This window comes from Sycon ciliatum, chromosome 1 (assembly GCF_964019385.1).
Source record: "Sycon ciliatum chromosome 1, ocSycCili1.1, whole genome shotgun sequence".
NCBI classification, from domain to species: Eukaryota; Metazoa; Porifera; class Calcarea; order Leucosolenida; family Sycettidae; genus Sycon; species Sycon ciliatum.
Window position 1 is genome coordinate 27575187 of NC_088643.1, and position 13298 is coordinate 27588484.

Here is a 13298-nt window from a genome sequence, read left to right on the forward strand (position 1 = left end):
TACTTATCCCACATTGCATTGCGCCTACTGGTAAAAAGTAGAATTATAGGATAGAGAACTACGGTGGCATTGGCCATGTCAGGTGAATGTCACACAACACCCGATAAAGTTGTGTATGAAATCAGTGCTTGTGACCCTTTAGGCTATTGACAGACCATGCTTTTAGTGAAGCCGCCATTCGAGCCACCATTTCATGCACAATTGATGCACAAAGGCATGCTTCTGCATCACGCACATACTCTTTCAAATGTTCGTACTATATTCAAAATCATGCTTTCATATAACTATGGTACTGTAGCATGAAGTGGCAACTTGTCAAAATCGCAAATAACGACAGCTAGCCACAAGAACCATGTTGTTAATCGCGAGTCGTCAGTATTTGTGCGGTGCCATTTAAATGTACAGGCACGTAGTGACCAAATTCGGAAAAAAACATTATACTGGTAATATAATGCATATCAAATTGCAGCATTCGAATTCAGGATTTCAACTCGAGCTTTGTTTTTCCTACTTCACAGACAATGAATCCCAAATTAAAACAATGCAAAGTTTATACTGATGCGCCAAATACTAGCACCGAGGAAATGTAGGGAATCATACAGTCCTGTAGGAGGATCCCTGGCTAGCGGCTAGGATCTGGAAATTGATCTCAATGAAGCGTAGGAAAAGGTTTTTTGCTTGGCTTAACTCTGATGATGAGCCAATACTATAAGTAAAGAGAACGGACCAAGAAGTTACTAGTTATGACTAACAGTCCACCACGGTAACAAGATCCTATACAGTCAGATAGTGCGACAACAAGGCACAAAACTGACAAGGATCTTGAGACATTCGACGACCTGACACCTAGCTCCAACACATCTACCAAGCGCAAAAAAAAGATGTGTTGGAGCTAGGTGTCAGGTCGTCGAATGTCTCAATATCCTTGTCAGTTTTGTGCCTTGTTGTCGCACTATCTGACTGTATAGGATCTTGTTACCGTGGTGGACTGTTAGTCATAGCTAGTAACTTATTGGTCCTTTCTCTTTACTTTTGCTTAGGTAAAAAAATATTTCGACCACAGACCTGATGCCAGTGATAGTCTGTCTTCACTGTGGATAATATACACAGATCTGATGCCAGTGATGGTCTTCACTGTGGATAATATACACAGACCTGATGCCGTCTTCACTGTGGATACTGTATACAAATGGATGACAGCCACTTATAGTCACAAGAACTGATGAAATTGGAGCTGACGTGGACTTGATGCCCATCTTGACAAGTTTTGTTTACATGCTCTGGCTCTAGCCAGGTTTGCCTGTTGAAGGACCCGAGAGCATGCTCTGCCATGCTGCGATATGCCAAACTGGCCGCTGAACTGTCATCACCATCTTCAAAGATCAAGGTGCAGAATACTGCAGATACAGCTTCCAAAGCAGCTGGTGTGAGTTAAATTATAATAATTATACAAACACGGTGATTTCCCACTCACAGCAGTGAAGCCAGTGCTGACAATGTGTTCTCCATCGCCTAGCCATAGCACACGGGGTTCTTTCACACCAGAATGACCACTACATTCCTGCCACAAAACAAGGAAAACAACACCAGAAAAAAGGTTCAGCACAAACCGTTCGTAGATATTCAAAAACTAACACCATTGCACATGTCCAATATTATTACAGTAAAACCTGTCAAGGCGACCACTCGAATAAGGCGACCACCTGCTACAGAAGACCACTGGAACCAGGACCAAGGGATGCTATTTCCAGTCAATTGACCCTGGATAAGGAGACCACCTGGTAACAGAGACCACGTTTTGAAGGTCCCCTGAGCGGTCATCTTAGACAGGTTTCACTGTATATAAATATCCACAGGAATTTTGAAAACCTTCAACCATACTTCATTAGTTCAAGTACAACAACACACATACATGTACTTGGTTTCTAGTCTACGTACTCTGAATAGATCATGAACTGTAGCTCGTGTTACATAGCGGGCCATTGCAGAGACTTACAGCAGCAACAGTGGACGTGCGTGGATCCAAAATGCGCAGCTTCTTGTCCTTGCATGCAGAAGCCAGCACTTGCCCATTCTCTCTCCATGAGATGCTGGTGACTGAGTCACCATGACTGCCCAGAGCTGGAGACCCACAAACAGTACATCCTTTGCATTCAGGTGCATAGAAGTGCACACCCTTATACTCGCACAGGAGGGTACAGTTGCATGATTATAAGGGCACGGTATTGTATTGAAGGTATAAACAGTTAAACACAATAGGCTTCACTGAAGAGTACCAAGGCATTTACTTACATGTACGTGCATCCCCTACAACTTCCAAATCCGGGGTCGAAATGCATATTGTTTTGGGTACTAGTACTGTGATCACGTGCCGTCTCCTTGGACGCTACGACTCCCTGATATGTATGCATGCACTGTCCATGCTCCGGCGTTGGTTTTGTTGCATGCTGTGTTGGTGTAGTGCGAGTGCAACACTCTTGGAGTCGGATTTGACTTGCTACCGCTGTAGGTGCATGCAGTATTGTACTCTTCATAAGTGTCTTACCATATTTATCTGCTCCATTCTCCACATCCCAAATCTTCACGACATTGCTGGAGGAAGTGGCAAGGACCTGAAGTGTGCAGACAAAGTAGATCATCGGAACAGACATTTGGCAAAACAAGGTTGATAAAGTCAAACGAAGGACAGTGGGCTGCTGTTAGCTGTTCAGATGCTCAGATCAGGAGTTTTCTGATGGATTTGTTGACTTTGTCAAGTGAGTCAATGCGCAGAGGCTCCTAACCAGCCAGGTCACCAGACGGTCAAAAATACAAACCTAGGTATACACTGGTTTATCGTAGCTAACACTGCCCTCCACCCAAATGCATTCATCAACTATCAATTCGCAGAACAAAAGCCATGCTCGATCCACAATTTAGCCTGCTATTCAATTCTTTCATCATGCAGATTTCCTTTATGGGAGACTATGCGCATATCATGTTCTATGCCATTGAAAAACACCATCAAATGTTCGCAAGTGTATAAATAAGTGGACGTGAGAAAGAAGCATGACAAGATGTAGCAAAGTCATCACTCATATCTGGCAGCCTTTTTGTGAATCCAGTGATATCAAATGGTTAACAGTACACTTACATTATGTGCTGCTGGGTGCCAGCGTAATGATTCCACTTTGCGCTGTGTACACACCACAGGTTAATGGAGAAAACAACAACTCAAGATCCACACAAATTCATACTTAATAGCTCATACACATACACACCCATCTTACAAGCAACTTATGACCAGCATGCATCAGCCGTTCCACAGCAATGTACCATACAGCCGTTCCACAGCAATGTACCATTATACATGTACTGAAGAGAAATTAGCGACAAACTCAGCAATTACGCAATTATCAGTCACACGATCATTCCACAATGCGTTCTTGCCCGACCCATTCCTGCACATCACCACCATTCCACAGCAAGGGTAATACCATTGAGATACATGTACTAGTAATGGATATTGCAGATCCTCCAGACAGCTGTCTCGCTCCAACAGAGCTCATCAGACGAGGCAGTAGATAATGGATGATTCGTGTGAATGAATGATGTTACATAGGGTAACTGGCGCAATTGACACATATATGTAGAAGTGTGGCATGCCCTAGGAAACCAAGGTGTCGTTGGCAATGTAAGCATACTTTGCTGGGACATGACAAGCAGCACTAGAATTGGTGCAATTAACAGACAGTGTGAGGTACTGCAGTTGTCCCTATAGTCCGGTATCATTTGTGCTACGGAAATTCTGCTGGATTAGAGTGGGTGCTGGAATAACAAATCTATTTACTGCTGCAATGTGCATGAAAAGGACATTTTGGTCACTGGAAATTATGCCAGTTTATAGAAGGTGCTGGTTTATGACGTGCTGGATTAAAGAGGGGCGAATGCACTAGTCGCCACAGATACATACAAAAGGTGGACTGCGTTGTCTAGTTTCCATTTGCCTGACCTTGTCACATGACTGTGACCAGTACAACCATCAACCTCTCACCATTTCATCACCATTTCATCTCACAGGGCATTTAGCCATTTACTGATGAAAATGAAGCAAAAAAAGTTTCGTTTCCTGTAGTACAAACATCAGTAAATGCTGTGATCAATATATGATGTCGGCAACACTAGTCAAAATAATTCTAATTCAACAGAAAAAAACATTGTACTTTGACTAACTTGACAATGGTTCATATGCAGCTACTGTAAAAGCCATATATATAACGAAGTGCTAACTCTAACGAGTTAACGAGGAGAAATCTGTCGTTAAAATAGAAATCGTTATACAGAAATCGATACATATACTGTCCTATTGAGCTTTGAGAATGAGTGAAAATCGTTACCTTTCGTACACGTAAACTAGTCAATTTTGGGAAATCGTTATATATGCGCCTCGTTAGAATAATGGCCTTTACAGTAGTTCAGAGCACTGATTAGTCCACTTACTTCAAGTGCAACGGACACCAGTGGCGTTGACAAACTCTCCATCAAGCCCTCCTCTGGAATTCGCCAAAACTTGACCTAGACAACAGGATTTGAAAAATACCAAGCAGAGGTGCCGTTGACTTTGCAAAAGTGCTCAAGCCACGAAGCGGAGCCTGCGACACAAGTTCACAATGTTCAAAGTGTTCCGTCATTGTGAACTTGCGTGGATTTGAAAATATGTAGATACTTGAACATAGATGCACATATCACACTGTCAGGGGGCAGTGGGGTAGTGGGGTAGGAGAAAGAGCGAGTTTGCAAAGTGGGGTACCTACCGTACAGTCGTCAGAACCAGTCGCCATCAAACAATCATCAAATGGCGAGAACTGAAAATCAGATACAAAGCCTGTAAACGGATATAAAGGTAAAGGACATCAGCAATAAATTAAGGAAAAAATTGGAGGCGAATCCAATTACGAAAGAAGTTTCAGCACCAACGCAATCCACACAGTCAAGTAAAGCCAATTTTGTAACCGAACATTTTCGTTCCCTTCATCAGTAATAAGTGAAAAAAAATTCACATTGATCGCATCGGAGCAGCTTCTAAAGCAGTGAGAGCCATGCGGATTAGACCCACTTGGGGAAGGAACCTCTCTTCATCGAAAATTCTCAACTGCGTACTGTCTAAGCACAGTGCATTGTGTTTCATGTCTGTCTCCCACGCCAGGAGTTCATAACCAAGAGTATTCAACTAGGATTACGGGTTGATGTGTGGCACACTGCCTTTATCACAAAAAAACTGCCTGCATCACACCCTGTACTCATGAAGTCAAACCCACAATCTCTCATACCAGCATGATTTTGGGTGTATGAATTTCAGATCCATACAATAGTTGATTTCAAACCACAGGAACAGTGTGGTGTCTTGATTTTCTGTAGTGCATGGACGTAGCTGCATGATGCAATGAAGGCAGCGCGATGCCAAACTGGCCGATAGAAAAGAGAGCACAGTTGCATACTTCTGGTTATGGACCTTTACCCGAACTTAAAATGACGACCGGGCTTATGTTGGAGACAATGCTTATAATAGTTCAACCCCTTAATCGTACCCAGACTGACACTTGTACGGGGGTTCGCGTGGTGCAAGGCTGGTGAATATTCAGCATTTGTTGAGGATTTGCAGATTGTTTGGACTGCTAGACTGCTACTGCCCCCCCCCCCCCCCCCCCCTTTCTCTCATGGTCCAACGGACTTCATAGGAACTACCAAGTAGTCAAATTTGAACTAATATCCAAGTAGCTGCACCCATATTAACACATTAACTGTGGGTCAGAGTGCAGTGCAAAAACCTTCACAGTTCCAAGCAGCACTTGATCCTATACCTCCCCCCCCCCCCCCCCCCCACACACACACACACAAAACACGCATATAAGTGGCATACAATCTTACCACTGTGAGCGTTAAGGAGAGGCATAGAAGCATCCTTCTTGGCATAATCGTCGAGACGAATCACAGCCAAACTACCACCGGCTGAACACCAACAGAAATGAGAAATACCAGAGCAGCAACGCATTTAATATGATCGATGTATTATAAAGAGAGCGACTACTTTTGAAGTACAATTAATTTCAACCCTTTATGTACGGTCATGGGTGTGTACGTGAATCGATCACATATGATCGGTTCATGACCGATCCATAAAACATTCGTAACTCCATCATTTCTTGGTCAAATTCAACAATCAAAGGGTCTATGTGGTAGCGAAAACTCCAAGCTTTCCAATGCAACAATTGCCGAAGAGCTACGATGTCTGAATCCAGAGATATCGCGCGTCGTATTCTTATCTCGGCAAATTCAGATTTTTGATCCATCCCTTCGCCATTTTAGGGGGAAATCCCTTTTCTCTTTGACAGTTTGAGCACATAATAATGACGCAGTTACTGAAGTTTGAATCGCCTCGAAAAGATTTGAGCGTTCTGCAATATAGGAGAGTGGAATGGCGTTGATGGGGGAATTTGCTCGCATATCGGGATTGAAGACGACTTTGCTGTGTTCCTGCGCTTGATTTGTGGCAGCTAGTTGATAGAGCCTTGTATCCTGGCGTTGCTCTCGCCAGGAGCTTTCCAAAGAACCAAAGATTGTGGAAATGGAGTGAAGGAGGCCAAAGTTATAGCCTGTTGAAGGTGAAAATTGTGCTGAAAATTCAAATTCTGCTTCATTCTGTGCTGGTTCATAAAGGGTTAAAACATTTCCATGGAGATAATTGTAACGTGTACCAGAGTGTTAAGGCCTAGTCAGACTGCGGCCAATTTTCGGTGCATGACAAAAAAGAAAATCGTTCAGGATTAGAATCGCGATCACACTACACACGTGGGGAAAATGAAAATTCAAAATTTATTTCGAGCGTCAAGTGGAAATCTCCACGAACAACGTCAAATTCCTTCACCTCGGTAATCGCCAACACCTTCAGTGCTTTCCTTGCAACGATCCTTACGAGTTTTGTAACTAGTGTTGTTGTCCGTGGCCAATTAGCTCCTCGATACCGAGACGAAAAAATCAGTGAATATCAGCGTCAATGGCGTATCATCGTCAAACTCCTGCTTGGAGCGGAAAAGCGTGGTCCGTTCTTGCATTTTTTGGAGCGTCAACCCTTGATTTCGCCGCTCTGGCGTCAAGTTTCTATGGATATTCGGATTATAATCACAGGATTATTTCGTTGTTGCCGCAGTCTGACCAGGTCCTAATGCGCAACCCCTGTTTCGGCAATTCAAGATATATCTGGAGTATAATGCGCAGCCTTGATTTGAAAAAATTATTGACTATAAAGAGAGTATTTAATATAGCACAACCATTGACAAAAATAATCACAAAATTACTAATGACATTATGTACTTCGAAATACACATTGGGATTCATAACCATCATGCATTTTCTGTGTAGCTGGCAGTAGACACTACAAATGCATGCCCATGGCTTGTACCTGGTCAGAGATAGCACACTTTGCTACAGTTTGATGCATTGCACGACTTTTCGATGTGCATGCATTCTCATATTCGGAGCATATTGCCCACATGCGACTTAGGGCCTGAAGTAGTGCATCTAAAGCACTATACTCCAGCAAATACGGTATACAGTCAGACCTCGCTTATCCGGTCCTCGTTTATCCGGATCCCTCGCCATCCGGAAGAAAATAGTTGGTTACAAATGAACAGCATATGCCATGCTTACATACAGTATGTGTGTTCGATTATCCAGTTCCCTCGCCTATCCGGATATTTTTGTGGAAAACGGATGTGTGCGGTTATGCGAGGTCTGACTGTACATACTCAATAAACAATGCAATTTGCGCTAATAACTTTGCAAGAATTCCTTTGTAGTGTACTCCTTGGAATGTGAATAAAGAAGTCTCGAAGTTTTGTTTCCGGAAAAGGTACAAGTGACCATCTTACATCCAGTGTTAGCATTGCATGCCAGGAAGTTGGCACTGGCGGCAACATGGTCTGCTGTGGAGTTGAGATTAGGAATAGACAGGCCAGTGTAGCTGTGCTGAATACACAAGATAGAGCGTGCATACACACGCGCGCACACACACACACACACACACGCGCGCGCACACACACCCGCGCACGCGGGCAATTGAATAATCAGCACCACCATACAGAAACCATGAAAATAGACCACAGGGGAGCTCACCAAAATTAATAGGCAAAACCAAAAAGATTGCTTGTTTCGGGTTAGCAGTACATACGCGAGTGAATGGTTTCGCTAGCTACATACACCAGTAGGCTTACAAGTGCATGCATGCACCTATTGTACACATACGCGGACATAAAAAAATCTCAGAATTTGGGGTAAATGACCCCGTCGGCCAACCCGAAACAAGGTAATTTTTCGGCCTTACAGGAACTTCACCAATTAAAGCAAGTTGTAGCTGCTTGAAAGAGTACTCACTAGATACCATGATGCGACGTTTAACGGTTGCTTGCACATCACTAGTATACCCTAAGCTATTCCCACAGAATAACGCTGACAATTTACTCAAATTATGCAACGGCTATGCGATAATAACGCGGGCATAAGGCAAGGGGTGTCTGTCTAATACCACTTTTAAGTGTACAGTAAAACCTGGTTTAAGCGACCATCCCGCGGTGCAAGCAAAAGCGGTCGTTAAAGCCAGGTAATCTTTGGAACCAGGTCCCATACATTTGTGGCATATCGGATTGCGTACATACATGTGCATGATTGTACTTCCATGTACTAGTACTTGTATTGACAGGTGGGGAGCATAGAATACTTTCGTGCAGGTAAAGCACACCTCACTGGAGTGCATGCAGCGCATCCTGCATTGTCACTTCTGTTGACTACATGCACTTGCTTCAGAGTGCACTTCAACCGTGGTGCAGTCAACCCTGTCAGCCAAGATGGCACTTCTGGTTAGTTTTGGTCATTGTGTGCAGGTCCAATATGGCACTTGGTACACTAAAAGTGGGTCGCTGATCGCGCAAGGCAGGTGGTGTGGTCGCTGTATCCGGTGCAGTTTCTATGTAGAACTGTCCATGCCTGGAAAAACGGTCGTTAAAAGCACGTGGTCGCTAAAACCATAGGTCGCTTACACCAGGTTTTACTGTACATCCTCATAGACAAACACATCTTTGTTCTACATACTTTATGGAAATGCACAACATTTCTGTCTCATGCATTTTCCTGACATGTACTGTTTCTTCTACATTCTCATGGATTTTGCGGGTTTTACGCAAATTGGGTCGACTCAAAAACGAACGTAGAAGAAAACCAATTACAGCTCCCTATATGTCAGGTACCAACAAGTCATTACTGGGGTCTTGATGAGGTTTTATGAGTGTTAGATAGAACAACCATGAAGCAATCCAATCACCGCATGGCGTCGGCCCCACGCAATCTGTTGTTCTTCAAAAAAATAAAAAATAAATCCGCCAGACATTTCTACCATCCCCCCCCCCCCCGGGCCCCCTCGCCTTTTTACTTTTTGCTTAGCCACTATCTGGATTTTTTCCAAATTTTACAGAAAGCCCCTCATGAAGATAAATATGCATTCCAGCAAGAGTACATGAACAGACTGTACAACTCCTGAACAAGCCCACGTTTAAGTTTCTTGTTTAGGTCATAGTGACTCACCAATGCTGCATCTCACACCATCTACAAGGCATTTCACAGCATCACCAAGGAAATTTCTATTTCGCACTGTGGCTTGTCGTGCAAAAGGTGAAAGAGGCATGCAAATTCCCAGTTACAGTAGGTATCGGTTATAGAGTGGGTGTTTGAAAAACGACTTTCTATTCTTATTTCCGATATTTCTTACACACGATAAATCAAGTGTGGCATATCATATGCATGTGCGCAGAGGCAGGTAGCTCATCGTACATGCAAGGTAGTGCTACTGTGCATGCGCCTGGTTATAGGTAAAGTCCCATAGGCTTACTTTTGGCCATGCAACACGAGTTACATGACCACAACAGTTGAACCTGCAGCACTACGATGCAACGCGAGTCAGATCAGAACTGGACAGATGTTATTACTACAGGCGATACACTTTGTACTAATCTGGCATGTTTCGCTACACAACGCCCATTCTTAGGACCGATATATTCTACTGTATGATATAATTGCTTGTAAGAATAAATGTGCACGTGAAACCCATGTTATGATTATGAAAAAATGGGAGTTCATTCTTGTAGGCAGTATATTTTTTTACACAACCACACTATAACCGATACGCACTGTACAAGTATCACCTCTCGTATGCAACTGTGATTTTTTTTCTATGGGCCAGCTGTGCAGCACACAGCTTTCAATACATCTTCCGGCTACAGCTGCGCATTGCAGAAAATCAAAACACCATACTTTCCCTGAGGTTTGAATCCAACTTCTGCACCAAACTGAAATTCATGAACCCAACATTTAGAGATCGCTTTGGTACTTGAACGGATCAAGCAAAACGGGCATGCTGGTACGAGAGATTATGGGTTTGAGTGCATGAATACAGGGTGCGAAGCAGGCAAGCTACATAAATGAAGGCAAGGTGCCACACATTGACCCATAATCACAGTTGCATACTCTTGGTTACGGACGCTTGGTAACACACTACTGTATAAGTATTTAAAAGTACAAAGTTTCGTTTGGAATTAACTTTCGCTATATTCATTAGGGGGCACGAAATAACTAAAGTTTTTTCTGAACGTTCGGGGTGACAGACCTCGACCAAAAACGAAATTTAGTACGTAACGAACCTGCTGGTGGAGTGATCTAACGAAAGATTTCGTAAATGAAAATTTGTATATACAGTAGCAAGAGTAAACAACCCCCAAGACTGGCAAGAGTGTGCAACTCACACATATCCTGCTGTTCTGGCAGGATTTCAAGTGGACCTCATTCTTATGATGCAATGCTCCTCGCATGAGTGATTTACGATGTTTGTACAGGGTAACAAGTACTAACAACGCATCGCACGTGCTTCTTTGAACTAATTTGTACAGAAGTTGATTGTTCCAACTAGGAACACACGCTTCTTGCCGAACTTGACACTTGACTGACTCACGACTGCCATCCGCACACGAGGAGCACGTCGCACCTTCCACTCGGCAAACCTGCAAGAAAGCACCACTCCCTGCTCAATACACAGTGTTTCGGGGAATTCACCCTCATCAGTTGAGCTTGAGTAGGCTGAGGAAGATTGTGCCTGAAAAGCACCACTTATATACTGCTCTCCAGGCCAAACCATCACCAGGGATACAAACTTACAGACCCTTAGTTTCCAGCGCGACAAACACCTCGTGAAGCTCCAGGTAGCAGCGTGAGTCAGAGTCGCTCATGGAGTTGTGCTAAACAGACGTTGAGAGCCAGTATAGCTATTCGCAACGCTGTCACCTCCAACAACTAGTCGCACGTCCGCGTGAGGGACAACAATACGTACGGGGGTTCCTAGTTGGAACAATCAACTTCATGACTATTACCGCCGAAGTCGCAACTTCTAAGTTCGTTAATTTGTACAGGTTAATTAAAATGGGGGATTTGTCAACCATAAGCTCTGGATACGTCTAATTATACCGTAAAGTACCGCGAGAGCGCCCCGTCTGGCGAGAGCGCCCCAACTTGATTTTACAGCCAGGGAAAGGAAAATTGTATGGAAGAGTGCAAAGAAGTTTGTACGGTGTGAGAACCTTAGTGTACTAAGGTCACACTTAGCAGGTTTTTGTGTGGAGCTCGTGTCCGCTCAAAGGTAAATTGAGTACGGATTGACTGCACAATGTGCAATGTGTGTACAAGGTTCGTGTCGTATGACCTACAGACAGGACACCGCATCCACAATACAATCACGAAAGGACGAGATGGTGGGTCGCTCTCGCGGTACTTTAGGGTACACGTACAATGCGCATTGCATAATAAAAATGACGTTAACTTGATCCTGTCGCGACAGAACCCATAGCCATAGGCATACAGTAAGATCGGGCGCCGAAGAACACCTCGCCGAAGAACACCCAGGCTGGAAAACCGGCAAAATTTAAGAACAGTCCAGGCTAGAATTATCAGATTTAAGAACACTTTTAAAATTTGGAATTTCCACATGAGTGCAGTATTTAACTGATCGGCTTTGAGCTCGCCACAACACCTGTACATAATAATAATAATAATAATAATAATAATAATCAATATCTAATTCTGTGGTTGGTTTTCCAACTCATTGGGTTGTAGTTTCCATCATGAGTTTGATTCCATCGTGAGTTTTGATTCTATTTGCTATTTTTCGTTCCATTTTTGAGCTCATATTTTATTTTCCTGATTTCTTCTCCAGTGTATGTTGTATTGCATTTTAATACATTGTGTTAATTTTTGCCCGTAAAAGAGGCTTGCACTTATAAAAAAATAATAATAATAATAATAATATTAACTGGTTTGAGGGAAAGAGACAAACGGGAAGAGTCTGAAGAAAAAATTGACTGTCACCACCAGGACTCGAATAATAATAATAATAATAATAATAATTCAAAGGATCAGTCGGGGAAGTGAACTGCCTGAAAAGAGAAAAAACGCCAGACCCACCAGGCTTTTCAGGCAGTTCACTTCCCCGACTGATCCTTTGAATTTGAAGTTCTCCCAATCCTTTCCAAATAATAATAATAATAATAATAATAATAATAATAGTAATAGCACATGTGCTTACACGAAGTTGCGAATTTACACGTAGATCTACATTGTACATGTATGGGAGGTGAGTACATGTCATGTACACGTGTAAACAGTAACTGCTACATGTACAGTCATTCCCATTTACGACACCCACTAGTTTAGAAGTACTACATTGCCCTACATGTACATGTACATGTACATGACAAACGTCATGACGTCACTCGACTCGCCGCGCGCGTGTGAATAAGGAACGGTCTGGCTAGAATCAAAAATTTAAGAACTTTCCTAGGCTGCGCTCGAGCCCCTGCGTTCTTTGGCGCCCGATCTTATTGTAGTGGAGTTGCACACTCTTGGGGGTTACAGTATGGGTTGTACTCTTGATAGTACTAGTGATAAATGTACTGTACTACTGAAGTAAAGTGATTGGGCCTGAAGTTCTGAACCTACGGTATGATGATGAGATATCCCATGATTCATGATGACCTAATTATGTGCTCTCCACAGTTCCAACTTCCAACACATCTTCAACAACAATACAAACTACATGTACCGGTACTACTCTGGTACTCTACAAGGGCTCCGGAATAGAGTCATAATAAATACCAAGAGTACATACTCTTGATAATACATGTACCGGTTCATGTACATGCACAATCAAATTCTCTACGTTCCATAAA

General features: G+C 43.1%; 1 protein-coding gene across 1 annotated transcript in view; it reads right to left on the reverse strand.

The window, feature by feature from the left end:
* LOC135821279 (coronin-7-like) overlaps positions 1 to 13298 on the reverse strand; it is a 31950-nt gene that overhangs the window by 18339 nt on the left and 313 nt on the right. The window contains exons 2-9 of the mRNA XM_065334336.1: positions 7908 to 8004; positions 5908 to 5988; positions 4794 to 4864; positions 4480 to 4554; positions 3134 to 3175; positions 2546 to 2612; positions 1997 to 2121; positions 1475 to 1561 (exon numbers count right to left, since the gene is read on the reverse strand). Coding sequence (XP_065190408.1) covers positions 1475 to 1561; positions 1997 to 2121; positions 2546 to 2612; positions 3134 to 3175; positions 4480 to 4554; positions 4794 to 4864; positions 5908 to 5988; positions 7908 to 8004 — 645 coding nt within the window. The remainder of the gene's footprint in view (positions 1 to 1474; positions 1562 to 1996; positions 2122 to 2545; positions 2613 to 3133; positions 3176 to 4479; positions 4555 to 4793; positions 4865 to 5907; positions 5989 to 7907; positions 8005 to 13298) is intronic.